Source organism: Hippichthys cyanospilos, chromosome 21, assembly GCF_059441005.1.
Source record: "Hippichthys cyanospilos isolate Australia breed blue-spotted pipefish chromosome 21, RoL_Hcya_1.0, whole genome shotgun sequence".
In the NCBI taxonomy this organism is placed as follows: Eukaryota; Metazoa; Chordata; class Actinopteri; order Syngnathiformes; family Syngnathidae; genus Hippichthys; species Hippichthys cyanospilos.
Window position 1 is genome coordinate 3,689,608 of NC_142389.1, and position 22,558 is coordinate 3,712,165.

Sequence of the window (22,558 nt, forward strand, 5' to 3'; positions counted from 1 at the left end):
AGGTTTGATAATTAAATCCCCAAACTTGTTACGATTGTATGATTGAAGTATTTTAAATTTCTGGTCAAAAAATGGACCGCATCCTAAGCAAGTGCTAAAAAAGTTGGCAGGAGTTCTTAATGATTAGCATTTGGGAGCACTTCACAGCTTTGAAAGAACTATTGAACTAGTTCTTATTTTCGCAATCAATTTATCGACAAAAGTGTAATTAAGAGCTACTTACCTTCATGCACGGTAACGCCACAATTGTCACACTGAATGATCTCATCTGCATCTTCGCTGTTGTCCCCCAGGCAAACTGAGCAAATGAGAATGTGCTGAGTGCTCCAGGTCTGGGACCGATCGAGTAAGGCATCCTGTTAAATGCAAAAACATGTCCGATTTAAATGACGTGAATCACAATAGCGTTTGGGTTTCAGCTTCACTTTCTGCTGGGGACCTCAAGCAGTTATGAGACCGCAGCAACATATCTAGGACCATCAAGGTGAACATTAAGTTTGCAGATGACACAAACTCGGGTTACTTTTCGGAAACAATCCAAATGAGACATTTTGGGGGACATGTGCTGCAAAGACAACATGGATCCAAAAGCAACTTTGGCAAGAAACAGGTTTCTACTATTTATTTACAAAAACAAAGCAGGACTTTTGCGAAGCCTTTGTCAGGAGATAACTTCCAATCTCCTGTATCGTCCTGCTCTGTTTTTGGAAATACAGTATTACAATATTTTTCCCCCAGACACAAGTATCTCAAATTAATCCATCATGACTTAAGAAAAGTCATAAAAACACTAAACAAGGCCCAATTACCTCATTTCCTTTTCCTTGGGACATGCTGTCATTCGTTAACTCTTCATCAAAGGGATTGATGCTCTTTGCCTTTTTCTTGGGTTTCTTCACCTCCTTGTCACTCTCACTGCTACTGTTTTCGTCATCATCCTCATCCTCACTGTCCTCATCGTCATCGTCGTCATCGTCGTCGTCCTCATCGTCTTCATCATTATCGTTTTTGTCGTCGTCGTCGTCATCCTCGTCCTCGTCATCGCCACCATCCACATTATTATCTGCATTGGCACCGTCTCTTTCCTCTGCGTCTCCTTTTTGGGTGCTCGTCTTGCCTTTTTTCTTCCCAACTGTCGGTCTCCAGTCGTTGTCATCCTCGCTGTCATAATCGTCCATCTCATTCAGTTCCTCCATGGTTGTGAAGTCAAGCAGTGGACGGTTCCTGCGAAAGTTCCACTTTTTGGGCTCCGTCTCAGACGCGTCGCCATTATCACTTCCGGGCCCGGACGTCAAAGTCGAGACACTACCGGCCTCCGCGCCGGATTCGGGCTCCAAAACCTTCTTGCTCTTTCGTCTGCTCTTCGGTGGACTGACGTTACCTTTGGTAGACGCGTCTGAGGAACTCGGCTGTTTGGACTTCTCTTCGTCTTCAGCCAGGTTGTCCTCAGCGGTCAGATCTTTGTGCTCCTCTTCATCAGTCCCATCATCTAGAGAGCCCCCATTGTCTGAGTCACTTGCGGAACCTGCGCCGCTTGCTTTCGAACCTTCCTCGTCACTGCCGTTGCCCGTTCCATCCGATCCTATTCAAACATAAAACAAATGAAAAATCGAAGTTAGTCATTTGATTTCTACAGTGTTGCGTGCCGCATCTAAATTAGTGAGCTTGGGATAAAAGCGCTTATAGAAAATGTAGCTTTTTCACTCCTGAAATCCAATTTTTCGCAGTTTTATCACATTTTTTTAAACTAAGGCTACAATTGTTTGATCTTTTACATTTGACTGTAACGCTGCAAATGAATGAAAGTCATATGTACAATTAATAGTAATGCTTAAATTGAGTAGTTTCTTTGACTTTTGTATTTAATATTATCTTATATTTTTACTGTATTGCAATGTTATGATAGAGCCTAACTAGGGACCAGAGTTGAGAATCAGCAAAAACTTTATGAATTGCATTGCAAAATGACCAAAAATGTTATCATCATCGTCCTAATCATTGATCTTTATGGTAATTTCTTGTTCCATCATTTTCAGAAGGAAGGAAGTGAATCTGTGGGATATGAATTTCACAGAGATACACTCTCAAATTTGCTTGCATTGTAGACCTGTTAGTTAAAAGCCGCAAAAATAAATTCAAACGTCAATTACGAAATGAATTGTTGATGATTCTGATTTTCAGATTTATTGTGACTAGTCACACAGTCCTTATATGTACTATAAAACAATAAATCCAATATTGTACCACAATGCACAAGATTGCATTCAATGCCTTTATTGTCACTGTACAGATATACAATGAAATGGAAAAATACAAAACGTTATGCATACCTGAGGCATCGCCAACTTCAAAGTCACTGTCATCTGAGCTGTTATAATCCAAGGCATCAAGAAGGGAAGCAGCCAGCGGTTTCACTTGACGCCGCTTTAAACCACGGTCCACTACAATGAAACAGTCACAGAAAACATAGTTAGCCATTCACCTATTTTACACTTGCAGCTTTACGATATGTGTACTGACAGAAAACAAACACAACTGGTCCGAAATAGGGATAACATCAAAAACAGGATCTAGGTTGTTTTGGAGGCTTTCTTCCTAGAAGCTTCGTTTTGTTTTTTTGTTTTTTTTTTAATGTCACTAAGCTGCTTTAAGTGGACCTCAGGTGGCAAAACATATCAGCCTCCTGTATCCGTGGTGAAAACCGTTAAAATATAAATTATGGATTACTAGACCTAAAGTATCACTTTATATATGTTAAAAAAGATTTTGTTCATCGCATATGTTTTTGAATCATACACATTAGTTTCAACGCTATACATGACACTAAAGTGGGATAATTTTGAAGTTTGTCGTCAGCAAATTCAACTGTTGTATTCGTATTTAATAAGAATATTTCATTCAGATCTTGGATATGTTGTTTTGCAGTATTCTACAATTTTGTGTGTAGCCAGGTAACGCTGCAACCAATTTTTTTGAACATGCATCAACAATATACACAAGTAGCTCACAGAGCAGTAGCGTTACACATTTTAGCCTTCATTATAACACACAGCTAGTAACAGTAAACCCAGACAATTTATGACGACTTGATCAATTGCTAAAATGATTTCTGCACTACTGTCGTTCATCACATTGATCGGGTTATGTAAGCTAACCACAACATAGCCGCCAGTGCTAGCAACTGTGGTTGACGGCTAGATAAGTTACGAATAATCAATAAAACGACGCACGATTCACGTTTGCACGTGCACTGTTTGTTTATCGGTAAACAACGCAGAGTGAAGCAATGATGCTTCCGTGATCACCAACAGCAGTGGTAAATACATCACGAATTCTGAAATCGGAGCTAAATGCTAATTCATATAAATGCGGTTGGACAGGGCTAATCGCCATTTAAAACATTGCTACATGCAAAGGTACTTCTAGATCAATTATTGCAGCGTGCAAGAGATGGTCACTTACTTTGTACCGTTCGTTCGTATTTCTACGTAAAAGAAGCTATGTTTCCTTTTCGTAGCAAGCGTGGACAATGGCAAACACTGGAGTGACGTCAATGTAGTGACTGGGTGCTGTTGCCATAGGGACAGCCGAGTTCACGACTCAGCGGAGTTCTGATTCAATAATAATAATAATAATAAAAGTCACACATTTTTCCCATGTAATGATTTTTCTGCATCGACTTTTTTATTATGATGATGGTGTTTTTTATGCATTGTGTAATTGCACATCTCCTGTCAAATAAGGGACATATATGTATATTTCGATCTATTCATCCTTTTTCTTGAGTCGTTTATCCTCATCAGGGTCGCAGGCTTGCTGGGGCCTATCATAGCTGTCAATATCAGCATGCATTTGGATGCATCATACGTCTTGTTCTCCCGTTAGCAGTGACTTGTGCCATATCAAACAATGACAGCGTAACCGACAGGCGTTTTTTTAGTGCCCCTAACTAGCAATTGAATATGAGCCTTTAAAGGGACAGTGTGTAAGATTTGGACCATTTTTCATTACAGACAGCAGGAGGTGCTGCAGGTGCTGCATTTACTATCGTCCGTAGCTTTAACAAACATGGCCGCCTCCGGAGAAGTGCCACCCCCATGTAATCATGTAATTTAAAGATAACTAGACCTATGATTATATTTAAAACACACTGTTGGTCATTAAGAACAAATTTATTGCAAGTTTTGGAAATTTACAATCATTTACTTCATTTTTTTTTAAATGAAAAACGGTCTCAATCTCACACACTGTCCCTTTAATGGTAGTGTATTGATTTTCATAAAGGCTTTAATGTGATGGCAATAATTTAGGGTAAAGGATAAAGCTGATCAGAACACAAATACTCTTGTGAGGAAACACTTCAAAATAAAAGCTTGGTTAGGCCGTCACATTGAGTTCCATGTGTATTCGGTGAATTTATTTTGAAGTTGAAGCTTACTTAGCGCATTGATGGCATGTTACGTTGTAGTTAATTTTCACGTCAAAATTTCACGTGAGAGCGTGACAGTAGACTGTTGACAGCTCTGTGTCCATCTTCCCGATCAGCTGTTTCAATAAACCAATCAAAAAGAACCTCTTTTTCATCATTTACTTTGTATTTCACAGAGCGACGACAATGACACAATGCGACGAAACACACCGCGTATGGTTTTGATGAGACTTCTAAATGGAGTACATAACCCTAGCACTCACCATGCCGCAGACATTTTGAAAAAAAAAAAAATAATGTGATCAAAACTAATGATGTGTAAATTGTTTATGATGTATTCTGAAATGAGTGGACCCAGCGCGTTGTCTGTGAGTAATCACAGACATGACAAAGACATAATCAGGAGAAAATGAATATGAGCGTTGCCGCTGCATAATTTACAATTTACAATTGTGTTTGAAGGCATTTCATACAAATACTGTATGTGGTACCTGCCAGGAATACATGAGGTCCCTGCCATTTGTGCTCGGTGAGAAAAAAGGCTGTTAGAAGAGTGAATGAGTATTATGATTGCATAAAAGTGCAATCATAATACTTAATGATGTGTCACTTGTGAGACTGGCAAAAGTGAATATTCTGAGCCAGCTACATTGACTCAGTAAAAGGACTCCAAGGGCATCATTAAATCATTTTCAATTAGCCAGCACAGCTTGCCATCAAAAGCTTCATACTACACACACGATTTGATATATTGTATATAACTGCATTCGCTGTCATTAATATTCATTGTTTGCTGTAGCTTTTAAAGTTTCTAATCATATTTGTAATATTGTCAGTTTGGCGGGTAATGCTGACTGAGTTCATTCATTTTTAAACTACTTTATTAATTAATCACTATTTTCAAGGTTTGAAATAAGCGGTTTCGGCACTATTCACCCCCCCCCCCCCCCCCCCCCCCCCCCCCATCACATGACCCACAATGCAATGCATGTTTTCTTAAAGGGCCAGGCTCAGTCTTTTTTGTCATTCCCTGCATTTGCTGATGCATCTGCCCCCCCCCCCCCCCACTTGTATATATGTCTATAATTTGTGTTTATACCTGTTTATTTTATTATTTTATTGTTTATATATATATATATATATATATATATATATATATATATATATATATATATATTTTACTATATATTTGAATTTTTTTTTAAACACAATGAGTGAGTCACACACTTTTTCATTTCTATGTCATAGTTACGACATAATTTAAAACCTTTTCTTTGATTTGCAAGTGCCCCTCTAACTACAACAATCTCTGATTCTGAATAAGTTCTAAATACTATGTGGTAATCTTTGACGATTGAAGGATTTTTGCAAAATACAACTTGGGATACAGAGCTGATAATACTGTATTGGTGTGTCTAAAGAGGTCGCTGTTATCATTTAGCAAATGAAAAAGACTACTTGTACTTTTACGAACAAATCCATGGCTAAAAATGCAATACCAAAAATAATGAACATGATCTTCGGCACTAAGGCGTTTATTTGCTCAGCATTGTTTCATGACAAGATTAGAGCCCGTGTTCACAGTGATCTAGTCATTTTAGCGATTTGACAGAAACTCCAGAAAACGGCAGAAAGACCCTCACTTCAATTTTCTCTTTAATTAAACTGAGATGTGGATGAAACTGCAAGACAATTAACTGACAATTAACTGTGTGTGCGCGTCTTTTATCATGGTAGCACAGTCTGAAGCAGTTTCATTGCTAGACTGCCTGTATTGCCAACAACAATCTTTCCTTGTAGCTTTTCGCAGCCCGTGTTTATCTAATTTTTCAATTAACCTCAACCATTTAACTCTCCTCATAAAGCCCGGCGCATGCTTGCGGGAAGAAAACAAACGAAAGGGGTCTTTTATTTCCACTCTATTCTCACTGTCATTGTTCATCTTTTCTTTTTCTATTCTCCACGTCTATCCTTGTAGCTCTCTTTTTTTCTTGGCTGCAGCGTTCCTCCTGCCCGGGATCCTGAGCTTCACAACGTTGCAGGGTTTTAGCAGGCATGAGGCTGTGTGTGTCAGATTAAAGAGGGGAAATGTGTAGCATGCAGAGAGAGCTTTGTGGATATGGCAATTTAATGATAACTTCCTCTTCTCTGCAGGACTCTCTCCCCTTCCTCTCTCTTCCATTCCCATGCTTTCCATTTGAGCGGCTGCTGCTGCAGTTGGTTGAGCACCAGGACATCTTTTTCCCTGATCTGCCCTGCAAGCTACCGGGAGAGCATAAATGTATGTTTATTTCAGTCTGACTTTCTTTCTCTGAATTTTTTTTTTTTTTTTGCAAGAGGAACCTCCATTAAAATTCACCACTTGACAAGGCATTGAATTAAAACGTTAAAAATACTTGGCAAATAGTATATGTAGATGAATAGAAAGGGAACTTACTGTATGTTTGGATTAAAAAGATGTTTTTTGTTTGTTTTGTTATTGCAAACATTTGCAGTGGAGGTCTTTGGAAGATTTGCTTTCAAAACGGGGTCCCTCACTCCAAAAAGTTTGAAAATATTGAAAGATTTAACGACAGACGAAATTCATTATTTCGTAGTAGGTGGGACATTAGGCTTGTAATTGTGCAATTCTTCTTTTTCGCTTTAGAACACAAGTGTCACCGGCCCACCACATCATTTTACGTGACCCGTGATGATTCAAATTTCGGGCTTAAATACCAAACTTGCAAGTTGTCTTCAACTTTTAAAAAATTTAGAGGAAAAAATTGTTCCCAATCTCTCTTTTGAACAGTTTTTAAAACTCAAAGCCTGGATAAGTGTGTAGAATTTATTTGACTTTCATTCCGACCCTCTGAAAGAGACCATAACTCCAATGTGTCCCATGCTAAAAATTAGTTTGACACTCCTGCATATGTGGTGCACTACACACGCGTGTGTACACAGCATGAAATATGAACATCTCTTTACAAAACCTCGACTCCCATCGTTCACCATAAAGAGTCATTCCAAAGGCTCGATTTCTTGATGAACATCGCTTTGCGTGTCTTGTCTAGCGCCTTGAACCCCCCCGCCCCCACACATCATCGCCAGTGAAATTGTCAAGTATTTTGAGATCAAATAAAGGAGCATTCAAAGAATCCCCAAAAAAAGTCAAAACAGATCAGATTAAAAGTGAACTTGTTAATATTTACGCAGTGGCCACTCTGTTCTTCCAGATTTACCTCATGCTGTAAAGTGTGTGTAAAAGCAGACATCATATAAAACAATATATAGTTAAGGCCCAACACACAAGTCAGCTACCCTGTAATTAATCATTTTTAATGAGAAACGAGGCAGAGGACATACACAGCAAATCAAAATGAATTAATCGCCGGAGAACATAGAGTGGCGCGGTAATTGCATTACTTGTTTTGGTGTCTCAGGGGTGCCATTCCCCTTTCACATTCGAAAGCCGGTTTGAAAATCAAATACAATGCCATCTTTGGGCTGCGGTGCTACTGACAAAGCTGATTGAATGAATGTATTACCCGGTGCCTAATGTTGTTTGCTGAGGTACCCCTCCTTCTCTCTCCCGCCACAGGGGGAATGTTTATCAGCATTGCAGTTCTGTGGTTATAGATGATCCTGACACAATGCAGTAAAGGTTGTCCCAACCAGAGACACACGGCGCTGCTTATTTCAGCAAAAAAAAAAAAAAAAAAAAAAGCTACGGAGGAGAGCAAGCGTTTAGCGAGCATAAGCGCAGGACTTTGTGGATGCGGTGTCACCGCGCCGCCTCCCGTAGATCAATCTGACCCTTAAACATAAATCCTGGGTTTTATGATTGTTAACAGTGAGCAGGCCCTGCAAGTGTCAAGCAAGTGGTGGAAATTGCTTCCAAAATTAGATGAGGGGTGATTATTACATCACTGTGATTGTATTCATTTCTATGATTATTAATTGATATTAATTGTATTATTTTCCATTTGCCTTATCAATTCATCCTCATTACCTTAACAAACAATGTAAGATTTTAAACTAAGGGCATTTAGGTCACTTTCCCGAAGTCTGGTCTCTGTGCCAAATGCGGTCTGTGGTTACATTCTATCTGGCCTGCATCCTCTGTCATGACCAGTGAATGAAATACATGCTAACTGCAAATGCACATTTATCCACAAGAGGGCAGCAGCACAATGACTCTGGGGTTATCTCATATATATATATATATATATATATATATATATATATATATGAGGGAGTAGATGACAACTCCTGCCATCATTGGTCTATAGTGCTGTGAGCCAATCACGTGTCTTGTAGGAGCCCATCACCTTTATGAAACACACTTTTTAGGTAGACGCGAAAGAAGAGGAGGAGTGATGTAAACCGCTTACAGAGATTCTCAAGCCGAGATTGTCAAGTGTAAACTCCGTTTGTCATCATGTTTGGTCATCTACAGGCTTCACTCGAATTCGACTTCTGGGTGCCGCTAGTATAACCGTGACTCTCCTGAGGACTACAGCCAAAGGGAGGGGAAGGGAAGAGATAACAGTACAGTCACTGTAGAAGGTTTAATAATTTAAGACTTAAGTAATTTCTAGTTAGTGTATATATATATATATATATATATATATTATATATATATATGGAGGTTACGCAGATAAATGGAACAGCTTGGAGCATGATGGGATAGTAGGGAGTGAAAAGCAGAGTAGAGCCTACTGTCCCCAAGGTTAGCTTAAGATATTTACATCTGAGCTCATGTGCTTTGAAGATTGAACGATTTGTCTGGGTCTGGCGGAGTAATATTTCATTTTGTTTTACTAAAGCATAATATCATACACTTTGAACTGCCCACTGTTTGTAGAGTAGGAACACCATCAAAATGAGCACCTTTTTTATTCTTTTGCAAGTATTTATACAGTAAAAATGCGAAAGCAGTGTTTCTTTGCCACGGCCGTGAAAAAAAATAACAGCTGCAGTGTTTTAAGCATGATGTAATTAGAAATATTAAGTAGTCGACGCCTCGTCTTGCGTCATTACAATGGCAAATCTCTCAACTAAAAAGTATCCTAATGAATAAGACAGAAAAAAAAAAATCAAAGCAGTAAAATAAAAAAATGTTACCACCAAGCAGAAAATATGCACATTTTATGTGTGCAAGTTAATTATGCCACTTCAGAGGAGCCTGTTAAAGGATAAGGAAAGCTGCATAAATTTAGCAGTAATCCAGGCAGGCAGAACTCATTTGCAGGGATGGTCTTATCTGGCCACTGCAGCTTTCTCACAAAATTAACCTTGGATATTTGGGCCCAATTGAGCCGTTTGATTCTCCCTTTCCCTCCCTCTATCTCTCTTCCCACCCTTCCATTACACATATTGTCTGCATACAACCCCCCCTCCCCCTACTTTACCCCCAACCCTCCCTTCATCCTCTTTATTTTTCTTTCTTGGTATTACATCTACGACAACCGTGTATTGATGACACTCAGGTATAAGAAAGGCTAGGTAGAAAATCCATAAGTATCGGTTGAAAATTTTGCATGTACAGTTTTCCAGTAGGAACGTTTCTGGTTTGGACATTCTGTGCAAATGATCATTGCGATTTTTTTCAACTTTCTAACTTATTGGTACGTCATTTGTCCTGCTGCAGACGTATTCTCCTCTAATGCTGTTAAGGTAATCTTCCACTGGGCGGTCCGAAAGCAAGTGAAGAGCGGCAAAAATTAATTTCTTTTTTCCCCTCCTCCTTTTGTTAATCCTCTCTGCCTGCTCCTCTCGCATCATTTTGGCACTGCATCACCTGCAGACTGATGATTCTGACAACGTCACCTGTCCCCATCTGTAACACTAATGTCCCTGTCGGTTGATGCCAAGAGAATACATAAATCAGCCCTTCTGTCATCCCAGTAATGGGACTTCTCCTAATGTATGTATATACCCCACTCTCCTAGCTCTGATTCATTCTCAATGCTGGAAATTTATGCTAATCACGTCTCAGCGTCCATGAGGTGCGAGTCCTCAAAGTCGGTTGCGAATCGAAAACAAAGATATTTTCATAATGTTGTCAGTTTATCCTGAAGACGCTTTCGCAGTATTGGAGCTCATCCTATTCATACAAGTTCAATTTTGCTAGTAAATCAATTTTACCAGTCAGAAATGTGAGCTTTTTGTTTGTTTGTTATATATATATATATATATATATATATATATATATATATATATATATATATATATATATATATATATATATATATATAATTTTAAGTAAAATATTTGGCTGAAAATGAAATAATATCCTCTCAGCAGGATCTATTTTATTTTATTGCGAGTCAATCTGAGAATCATTGCCTCATTATTGTTTTAGCTATTTTGCAAAGGAACTAAAATTGAATGATATTTTTGAAAATCAATAATTTTTCAGGTTCCTTGGTTGTATGCTGGTTGGTGTCCTTACTCCTCTCGTGTCCTGCGGTTATTTGTGAAAGTATCAGAAGATCCTCAAAATGAGGTGAGTGAGAGTTGAGGGTATTAAAAGACGTAGCGGTATTTGGGACATCCCAACGTGATGCTTCTTCTGATTGCATATTACTTATGCATCACTCGTGTGCACATCCACTTATATGCTGCTTGACATCTAAAAGATAAAGGTGAAAAGAAAACGATTTTATATATATATATATATGTATGTTCTTGGCCAATCTTTGTCTCTTTAGTGTCACTATAGCAACAATATAATTAGTGAACGTGCGCTATCACTGTTGGCAGATTGGGACCGAAATGAATTTTCACGTTTTCAAGCTGATGAGTTTTAGATGGAGTGAATTTGGTGGGGTTTAACAGAAAAAAGAGGCAGCGATAACAAATGATTTCTCATCACAATGGGTTCAATCCTTTGTAGACAATATAAAAAATGTCTACTGAATCATTGGAAAAAGCCATTGTTCTTCATCTCCAGACATACAATAGTTGTTTTAATCTAATCCTCCATACCTAGATTTCAATTCAATCATGTCAACCTTGTGTGTTGAATGAAGAGTATTACTGAATTTTTGGTAAAGCTCCAAAAAATATAACAAGAGAACTTCAAATCCAGAAAGCCTTGCGGACTTTTCTCAAAATATGATCAGATGATCTCGCTTTCTCTCTCCCTGTCGATTGCAATGTCACAAAGTTCTTATTGAGAGGATTTTCAGTTTAATCCAGCAATTTTACCCAGGGTGATTATCATCTACGTTTTGATGAATACAAAAATAAAATGAAGCAAACTTGACAGTATTTAGGACAGAAATAATCACTCACCAATGCTGTAATCTAGTTTGTTGAGCTGTGCTAAAGAATCTTTTTGTCGCAATTTTTTTTTGCACCGCCCTTCAAAACAAGAGTTCTCTCAAAAATAAAATGCGGGGCAAGAACAAAGTTTATCCAACGAAAAAGGGGCAGAACAATATTACAATACTTTACAGTACAGTATGTATAGAGTAATGTATTTATTATATTTATTATTTTGTAGTTTTTATCTAAGTTATTATTATTTGTCAGTATTTATAAGTGCAGGCATGTGTGTGTGTCCTCTAGGAATCTTTTTTTTTTTTTTTCATAAAAGTTCACCTGGCTCACGGTGTTTTTGTGCATCCCAAAAATGATATAATTAAGGTGAACAGTTGCAGCTCTATTCTTGTTTTTAAGTTATTTGTTTGGGTGTAAAACCCCCAAACGTGTATTGTTTTCCTATTACAACTTCAAACATGTGGTCACAGTTCAAACATTTTAGTGTTGTCGCGGCGGCCGTGATTATTACATGATTGCAGCATTGAGGGATTGCTGGGTTTGAATGTCCCCTTGATGAATAGGGCTTCATTATCAAAACCCGGTCTTTGGTATTAGCTGCAATCAAACCATTGATTGTAGGACAATTGATGTGCATGAGAAATAATCAAACACTTCACTAATTTGCCATCAAAGGAAAAAATCATCCTTTTTTTTTTCCAACTGTTGATGATGTTTGAAGGTTGCAATTGTTATCACCTTGTGGATGCATAACTTTTAGTCGTCGTTAATATGTATTCATGTATTAATTCAGAAAATCCTACTACTTTTATCAAGTCAGATGAAATCCTTCTCATACAACGTCAAATAAAGCAAAGTTTGGGGTAATAAATCCAGAAGTGACATCCGCAGACAAACGATTGGCTCGCGCTCACGTTCATGTATATTTTTGACCTACATTGAATATTTCTGGAATCTGCGAGGATGCCAGGGTACTCAGAAGAAAGCACTTAAAGGCACAGGAAGAAAATGCAAACTTGCTTCAAGACATTTTATGATACTAGCATATCAGAAAAATGTACCATATTTTCCGCACTATAGGGCGCAGCTGATTATAAGGCGCACCCTCAATTAATGACATATTTGAAAACTTTTTCAATCACAATATAGCAATACTCAAAGTAATAACAATAATAATTCAAATAATAACTCAATTAGCATAATAAGTCAGTGTCAATATGACCTTGTTCAATTGTAAACACACAAAAGAAACAGGTAAAGCTTACTTTATCACTTCATTCCCCATCTACGAATCCCAATCTCAATATTGATCCATATATAAGGCGCACCTGATTATAAGGCGCACCATCAGCTTTTGAAAAAAAATAAGGTTTTTAGGTGCACCTTATAGTGCGGAAAATACGCTACTCATTTGTTGGCGTTCAAGTACTTTTACTCTTTATGGAACTGGGTACTTATGTGCATGAAAAGTGATTCAAGTGTCCATGAAATGCCCCCAGTAAAATATCATTTTCTGATGGCTACCACCAAACATGATTTTTTTTTGTCAAAAAAATGACTGTTTTTATGCAAAACACTTTTATTCAACAGCCTCCGACTCGATAGAAACACATGAGCAAAAGTTAATTGTATTGTCATTGTCAAACATGACATCAAAATACTACCAATAAAACAAGGATCAAGGATGGCATATTACAAGCAGCTAACACCGATACCACTGTTATTGAATAAATATTGAATTTATTTTTCAAATCCCGAAGTACTTGGCAACGCCACATCAGCTCAGCGTACCAATAACATTTCCAAAATCGCCCTGCGCTAATAAGCACCAAAAAGCTGTTGAACACAAAATAGCATACCGGCTCATCGGGGATTGTCACATTCATAGCGTCTTTGGTGTTTGTTTTATGTTGGCAATGTTGCGAAGAGAATGCTCCATATGGACCTTTCTATCACTAGCTACAAGGTCTCTCTCTGACCGACCACAAAATACGACAACAGCTTGTAGGTAATTGATCAGGCAAGTGAACTGTAAAATATTCATTTTCTACTTCAACAGCCAGATAAATCTCCGGGGAGGGTTTGAGGAGGACGCCGGTGGAAATATTGCTTATGCACCACAAGGTAGCTGCGGCAGCAAGATGGTGAAGAGCAGATAAGGCAGGAAGTGTCGCTGTGTTTGGGTGTAGCTGGCAGCGATGGCCGGTCATGCAATTCCCCGCTTGGCTTTCGACCAAGAAGCCAAATCCCACTCTACAGCCCTGGATTTCATTTTGCTGGGCTGGGGAGGGAGGGGGAGGGGGAGGGGGGGGGGGGGGGGGGGGTGTTGGTCATCAACCTCCGTGACTGGTCGGATCAAAATCTGATTCTGCCCGTTTGCTTCCATCGCGTTTAACGCGTGACCGGTTTGAAAAACGGGTATTTTTCCGGTTTAACTTTTATTATTAATAAAAATGAACAAAATTGCAGTGATTTTTAGTAGAAGTAGTTGTCTTGTAGTATTATCATAGTTGCAATGTGTGTGTGTTTTTTTTATTTAAATCATTGCATGTTAAACGTTTTCATTTATTTATCTTTTAAGGGGATCTATTTGTCACTGTGATCAGTGGAGTACATTTATAGTAAATCATTTGCGGGAACAGTAAGCCCAAGCCAGCAATCTTGATCATTTATTTATTGTCTACTTCCACATTGTGTGACTGCTGTTGCTGCTTGTATAGTTATTTACTTTTATTCTGGGCACATGGCCAGTTTTATATGTTCTGTAGTCAACAAGTAATAATATTGGATATGTTTCACTTAAAATGCACACCAAAATACAAGACACACGTATTCAAATTCGGAATTGTTCACTGGGAACTGCAGTATAACCAACGACAGCGCAGCGGAGCGCGTTTTACAGTGTAATCCAATCATTTGTGTATTACTCAAATCCAGCGTGTCCCATCTGAACAAAGCCGAGCAAACAATGCGAGGATGGTATTTATTTATACTGACATGGTCAAGACATAATCCTGTGATTAATTAACCCATGGAGAGCGCTTACATCAAATATTATATTTTCAAAGATGAAAAAAAATGCAGTTGTTGAAGAACCTTCTAAAGATGGCTGGGTGGAGAAAGATTTTGTTATGTTTCTGATTACTCTTTACAGAAAATTTGGGGGATTTGGGCCTCGCGGTGTGAACAAGGCTGACGTCTTCGCTTTCCTCCCTCAAAAAACCCGGGAGAGATTTCTTACAATGAGATAAATGGTAGACCAGATGAAATCCGGAGAAAAGATAAGAGAAATCTGCAACTGTCGATTAGTCTTTGAAGCAAAGTGGTGTATTTGTTTTATTTATTTCGCAGTGAGAGGAAGATGTTGGGGGAGAAAAAGAATGTAATTAACCTTCTCGTGAGAGAAATTCTATTACAAGATCTATTCTGCCATGCAAAATGTGGTTCGGAGAGATGTCACAGGCCGTCAAGCAGAAAGCCTGGACTGTCTGCATTTTAAACCAAACTTCCAATTTTCTCCCCCTATCTTTCTTTGTTCTCACTGAAGCTGGAAATTGAGAATGGCACACTTATGTGGAGGGGGTGGGGAATAAAAGGTGAGCCTCTTCTCGCAATCATTTATTCCGTCAACAGTTTGTTTGTATACACTTTTTAGATGTTAATGTTTTTTGATTTACTTTGGAAATGTGTGCTACCTAAACTAATTTTGCGGTATGTCATTTATTTTGATTTTGATTGTGCAAGTGAGCTTAGCGTAAATTGTGACGCTATTTCAAAGCTTGCCGCTTTTAGTGCCAAAACTGATTAGATAAACAAGTTCTATAATATATAGGCATGTTTTCTCATTTGACTTTGCTAAAAGATAGTTTGCTTTCATCATCCATTCATTTTCTAGAGCTGCAAATCATCACGAGGGTCCCGGCTGTCTTGCGGTGGACACCCTGAACTGGTTGCCAGCCAATTGCAAGGCACACAGAGTCCAACAACTATTCATGCATCCAATCCCACCTAAGGACAATTTAATATGTCCAAAACCTGTCATGCATGTTTTTGGAGTCTGGGAGAAAGTGGAAATGCCCTGAGAGAGCCTGCGCAGGCACGGGGAGAACATGCAAACTCCACACTGGAAGGCTGGAGTGAGGTGGATTTTACCTCAGTTCCCTGAATTATGAGCCTTCTTCTTTTGTCTTTCGATGAATTTAATTAATATATAATTTATTGGAAGGTTAAGGAACTTAGGGTTGTATAATCGAATTCGCTAGCTAGGAGAAGTCGCTACCCCAGTTACCGGGGGCAAAAACTGTGACGTGCCTCACGACCATTTGTGATATTCATGCTCACCCTAGGAGCCACCTACTTGGGGTAGTTGACCTTTGCTTTAAAATATGTTATGTTTTTGACACCAACTGCCTAAAGCAGTATGCACAGGCATGCTAATTTCTCCTAACAATTGAGCTGACAAGGGGAGCAGATCACTTAGTTTTTAAGACAAACAAAACATTGTTTTGTAAAACCGTATGTCTTTCTTTTTTGTTCAGAGACCCTGCTTGTGCCTCAATTGTGAATTTTTTTTGAGATTGTCGCTGCAAAAACGTTTCACAACAAAAGTCACAGACATAAACATTCAGGTATTGAGAGAGTAAAACAAATGCTCTACCATTTCCTCCATTTTGTTTCTCTTTCTGATATTCTGATAGTGATGGATAGCATCTGTTTAAGTCCGTCCTACTTTTATTTTTGCGGTTATCAACCTCCACAAATCAAATCAGATTGTTTAGACGTCTCCCAAACTGGAAATATTCAGGGTGTCATCCTGCATTCAATCAGACTTCCCGATGATTGTTTCCTACGTCGCCTTAATGCTAAACACAGCCTTTTTACGCAACTATGCACAGACTTGTTTTAGAAGGACGGACGGGATATGCAGGCTGCATTTGAGACGCTCAGCTACAAACGCACGGCCCCCAGCCAGCTGTTTATTATGTACGTGTCTTTAAAAGCTTGTGACAGGTTGAACTCCAACAGCAGGTAACCGAATCATCCAGAATTCTTCTCCTGCGATTCACAGCGGTTGAACAAGACTAAGGACTAAGCCTCTGAGATCACCTTGGCAGGCTTGCTGAGTATATTTGCATTATAAACAAGCTGTTGGAAATCCCTCACACACACACACACACTCACACACCTCACCCCTGCTGCCTCCTTATGGGTAAATTAAACATTTCAAAAAAACACAAAAGGAGAAGGCAATAAATGAGTACAATCTTCCGCAATCATAATATCACTATAACGTATGTGAAATAAGCCATCTTTTAAATTAATTTGCACATCAAATGGAGGTCTCGAGGGGTGGATTCATTTTGGAAGGCAGATGTCTTCAGGACATCGCGTCCCCTCACCCGTTCGCTATTGAAAATGCAGAAGTTTCAATTGAAACAGGATTAAGGAGAACTGCCAAATAAAGGATTTGACTCTTGCCAGACAAGGCAAAAGAATGCAGCATGTTTGGGAATGTGTTGTCAAAAGGAAGACGGAAAGACTTCAATCCCATGAGCGTCTCAGTTCTTTCTTGACTCTCTTGTATGCGAAAGCTCTCGTAATTCCTTATCCTATCACAATTCAAAATGTGTCCCGTAATTAAAAGATTGTATTTGCATTTCTCTCACTTGCATAGTCAAATATTTAGAATTGTCATCGCTTGTATTCCTTATATTCCCAGATGGTGATAATCATCTCGGAATCTGATGTGTACCGTATTTTACGCACTATAATGCGCACCTAAAAGCCTTGATTTTTTTTTTTTTTTTAAAGTTGATGGTGCGTCTTATAATCAGGTGCGCCTTATATATGGATCAATATTGAGATTGGGATTCTTGTTTTGTTTTACATAATGAGTAAAAGTACTTGAATAACTCCAACAAAGGAGTACCATATGTTCGCACTAAAAAGCCTTAATTTTTTTAAAAAGCTGATGCGCCTTATAATCAGGTGCGCCTTATATGTGGATATCATATAATATTGAGATTGGGATTCGTAGATGGGAAATGAACCGATAAAGTAAACTTTACCTGTTTCTTTTGTGTGTTTACACTTGAACAAGGTTGGTCATATTGACATTGAGTTGTTATACTATTGATAGTTTAGCGTTATTGTTATTACTTTGAGTATTACTATTTTGTGATTGAAAACCTTTTTTAATATATGTCATTAATTGAGGGTGCGCCTTATAATTCGGTGTGCCTTATAGTGCGGAAATTATGGTATTTTGTTGCTCACGTTAAAAGATCTGCAATAACAATAAACAGTAAAGCGGAACAATGTACTGTATTTTACTTTTTTCGTTTACTGGGTTAAAGGGCTTACATCATGGAGTTTTGTCCGGTTTCTACAATTAAATATGTACAATCGTCAGCCTCCTTTACAATGTATTTTGTTGATATCGGCACATCTTTCCATAAATGTCGGCACCTTTTTGGTTAGCCTATATCTAATCTGTCTCAATCCACCTCAGTAAATCTCTATCCTTCCATTTTTTTAATATGTCGTGGTGGTTTGCAATCACTGTCTGCGTTCATGCTCTTGTTTTCGAATGTCTTCTGAAAGTACTCCTCCATTCCCCGCCAAGACATAAGCATCAGTGTACTGGGCTGATAAGAATATCTGCAGCAAAAAGCCTTTGATAAACTAGCTGCTTTTCCTCGCAGCTGGAGCTAACCTTTCTTTTTTCCATGGTAATTCCATGGTGACAAATAGTGCTACAAGTCCCCAGCAGATTCCCGCACGCATAGAAGATGCCAAGTGAAAATCCCTTTCAATAAAGATGTCCCACAGCTTCTGTTGGAGCACAGGTATTCTTTTGAAAAACCAATTAATTAAATGGATGTGGGGTTCAATTTGTTCAAAACTCTTGTGGAGATATTTCATTCACTTGGGTATTCAGTCAACTTGAAGAAATATTGTTTTGAATTTGTTCTGTCTTCTAAAAGACATCGATGTCGAATGAGTATCAGCTAAAGCATGTAAGAGTTCTGCATGAGATCAAAAGCAGGGAGAGAAGGTAGCTGTTGTAAGTAGTTTTGAAAAGTGAAAAATAATAGCACATAACTAAATAAAATTGTGCTTTTCAGCAATGCTCAGCTGTAGTGACGATCCATGCATGAGTACATATGACATCATTTTGAGTTCATATTAAGCGGCAAACTGTTGAAATTATGGGCATCAAGATGAGGGGGAAAAAGTAGCAAAAAAACGGACTTGACTTCTCTTTCACAAAATCAGAGTCAGCTGCCCGCAACGCAATGGGCTTTTTATTAGACACGCCCACACGCAGGTGGCTCACATCAGCATAATGACATTGCATGGTTACCTAAACATTTAAACCAAAATAACTTGCCCAAGTGTCCATGAAAATAAAAACATAGGCTGTGAAAAATTAGAGAGCATCCCTCAACAGGATGACGCTTGGGTAATTTTTTTGCGATTTGCACTAGCCACTCACGAGAGCCTATTGACTCGAATGAGAGGAATTTAAGTGCAATTGGGCGCCATGCCATGCTGCATTCAAAAAATGAAGTTCAAAGTCAATTTAAAATGCAAAATATGTGTATGTACATGGTGTAGTTTTGTGTCTCCCTGGCTTAATCGAGGTTATATTTTTTCCCATCCATATGTAAAGACATCGTGCATATCTTGTGCTCTACACTATACGACATTTACGCATCATCATAAGTTACAACATTCAAGCCAATAAATTCATAGTATTGTATTTTTTTCCTGATTAAATGTTATTTACAAATTTATAGGCTGTATGAGAACGTGCTCTCTTCCCCTCCACTTTTTCAGGTCAACGGAAGAATCCAACCCACATATTAACTTATCTACCTGAATCCAATTTTCATGTTCACTGACTTCAGAGAACTCCATCATTTCAGGATCAGCTTGTGATAAACAAACTAAGGACCACTTCCAAACTCTCCAAAGAACAAACTACATAGATAGATAGATAGATAGATAGATAGATAGATAGATAGATAGATAGATAGATAGATAGATAGATAGATAGATAGATAGATAGATAGATAGATAGATAGATAGATAGATAGATAGATAGATAGATAGATAGATAGATAGATAGATAGATAGATAGATAGATAGATAGATAGATAGGTGCAATTATGGTAGTGAAAGTATGCGCTGATCCCACAACAGTCATCATTTGGGAAACGATTTAGATAATATCCCAAGTAAGATGATCAGCAAATCATCAAACAAATTGGATGGGTCTGTAGATGACGATAGATAGATAGATAGATAGATAGATAGATAGATAGATAGATAGATAGATAGATAGATAGATAGATAGATAGATAGAAAAAGGCTTCATTTTTTGTCGAGCAGTTTTGCAACTCATTGACTTTGTTTGAAAAGCGTTCTGTTTTTGTTCAGGATTATTATTTATTTATTATAATTATTTTATTTGTAGGTTAATCACAGGGACCAGAAGCAAATGTTTCTAAACAAGAATAATATGACATCACTCACAATACAATGGTTTTTGTATTTATTCTATTATTCTAGTTTGTGTTTATTTTGACGTCTTAAATTCACACTATTGTGAATGTGTATTTTCTTGTATAGTATAACATGTTTCGTGTTTCTCTTCTGTATCTACTCAGTTTATAGTGTTATTAGGCACATTTTTTCTTTTTAAAACTCAGGTCAGACATCATTTAGTTTAGTGAGGTAAAAGGAGTCCACTTCACCTAGCGCCGTTCTTGGAACTGTATCTCAGCTGACCTGACCTGTTTTCGACACTAATGGCACTGTATTACAGTCAGTTCCAATTTACTGAGTCCTAAGATTGAGCATTTTACAGTTCACAGGTGTGACTTTCACACACGCTGTTTTGTTTTGTCCTTGACTGTTAATCAAGATTGCAAAAACATGTTCTGTTGCTTGCCAAGGTTGCGAGTGATGCATTAGAAAATTGAGTTAGAAGAAAGAAAGAAAGAAAGATCACCAGAAGTGCTTTGCAACTATTGCATATCTAAGATTAATGCATGTATATGTTTACTGCCAGCATTTTTATTTTTAATTTAAATCTCAATTCTTGGTACCAACTCATTCAAATTACATGTTTTCCTATTCCTAAAATACATCGACAGAAATGTATGTTTTCCTCTCCTTGAACTAAGAATATTACTTATATTCTGTTTTCAGGGATTCTTCGTCGTTTCCTCTCACCGAGTCCTGAATTAACAGCTAGGAATCTGATCTTGCCAGTTCTTTAATTGCGCGGAGGATCCCTGACAGTTTGACAGTGCCGGCTATTTTCTCCTTGAAGCGGACACATGCGTTTCCAGGACATTACAACTACTGAATGATGTTGAACCTTAACCAGGCAGGCGAATGGCAGGCAACCTGAAGGCTTCAGATGGCTGCCTTGCTTCTGGTAATTAATGAATCTGCATCAAATGTGCTCTTTGCAGAGAAGCTTGACTGCCCCGTCAGTGTCCATTACTCACACTAGTGGCAGTTTTAGATCAATTTTGCGGGAAGGGCTGGGCTCTGTGTCTCGTCAGAGGGGCACCTTTTTTTAAAAATATATTTTCACGTAATCGAAAAGAAGTACAGATTCTCACCTGTTTTCTGATCTCGAATCAATTTCAAACTTGAGCTTTGAGTAGCTATAAAAGGCTCTTACAGCTCAAGTGAGGTGCTTTGACAATTTTTTTTTTCCAAAATTGCACGATGAACCTGAAAAATCTGGACTTTATTTTGTTATGTATAATAATATCCATGATCAAACTTTCTTGTCACAGCTAGGCCACACCAAATGGCAATTTATTTTTTGATTTTTTTTTTTTTATATACTGTTGGTACGTATCGGTCTATTGGACACTCCAACTTTGCTATTTTATGGGTTCAGGCAACCTAGAACATTTAATAAACAACAAACAGGTGGAAGACAACAAGGTTTTCTTTCTTGCAAGGAAAGCCGGCAGGAACCTGACCTTCTCAGGTCTCCTTCCGGTCTGCTCAAAGATCCTTTCCGCTCATTTATTTATTTGGGTTGGCCCTAGTTACAAAGGCATTGTTGCGCTGAAGGTTTGGGGAAGACATACGGCAACAATTATCTTGGGATTGTAGATGGTGTAGGTGCGAGTCCATGTTTTGATCTTCAGGAACACAAAGACAAACCTCACGCTTTGTAGGGGGTGCAGGTGAGAGTCCATGCTGTTCTGCCCCCACCTTAAACCTAACCCAACCGAAAATACCCTCGTTTAATAATATATATGTTGCACAAACAAATATGGGATAACCTATATACAGTTATTCTAATAGTTTACAACGGGAATTCCATTTTTATACAGTTTGTAACATTTTCCCAATGCTCTGTTTTGTTCTCACCTTACTCCTTCTGCCAGGCATTGTCAACCGCGGATGAGTTTCACTCGGAGACTGCTGCCTTGAGGTATAACAACAGCTTGGTCTCTCGAGCATGTCTCACCATGTGTGAGGTGGAGACTGCTTGCTGGAGGCAGTCAACAGCTTTGACAAGATTAAGTGGCCAGCCAATCCGTCAATCAGCTCACGGGCATTCCTACAAGATACGTGATTGGCTCCCGTTGCTACATCGACCAATGAGGACGGGAGTTTTGGGGGGAGCGAGGTACGGTTGGAAATATTTTGTCTCACGGACTTCTTTTCTATAATCTAATAGAACATTTTACATTGAAATCAAAGCAGTTTAGGCGATCAATATTTTCTATGGATGGCTACTATACACATTCCCTGTAGCATTAACCTTGTTCATCCTAAAGTCATTGCGTTGTTTACAGAGTGGGAAAGCACTTTTGG

General features: G+C 38.4%; 1 protein-coding gene and 1 long non-coding RNA gene across 5 annotated transcripts in view; one reads left to right on the top strand and one right to left on the bottom strand.

The window, feature by feature from the left end:
* phf14 (PHD finger protein 14) overlaps positions 1–3,590 on the bottom strand; it is a 26,863-nt gene extending 23,273 nt beyond the window's left edge. For all 3 annotated transcript variants that reach the window (XR_015864016.1, XM_088405180.1, XM_088405181.1), the window contains exons 1-4: positions 3,463–3,590; positions 2,331–2,441; positions 810–1,582; positions 224–356 (exon numbers count right to left, since the gene is read on the bottom strand). Coding sequence is in view for 2 of the 3 variants with exons in the window: in XM_088405180.1 (XP_088261306.1) it covers positions 224–356; positions 810–1,582; positions 2,331–2,441; position 3,463 (1,018 nt within the window). In the remaining variant the exon portion in view is untranslated. The remainder of the gene's footprint in view (positions 1–223; positions 357–809; positions 1,583–2,330; positions 2,442–3,462) is intronic.
* A 2,895-nt stretch (positions 3,591–6,485) lies between these two features.
* LOC148406216 (uncharacterized) lies at positions 6,486–22,402 on the top strand. Of its 2 annotated transcripts, none has more exons than XR_015864018.1 (4): positions 6,486–6,710; positions 10,833–10,919; positions 20,918–21,149; positions 22,126–22,402. It is a non-coding gene; the product is annotated as an uncharacterized LOC148406216 (long non-coding RNA). The 2 variants fall into 2 exon arrangements; XR_015864017.1 differs by lacking the exon at positions 6,486–6,710 and adding an exon at positions 10,257–10,337.
* Positions 22,403–22,558: the final 156 nt, after the last annotated feature.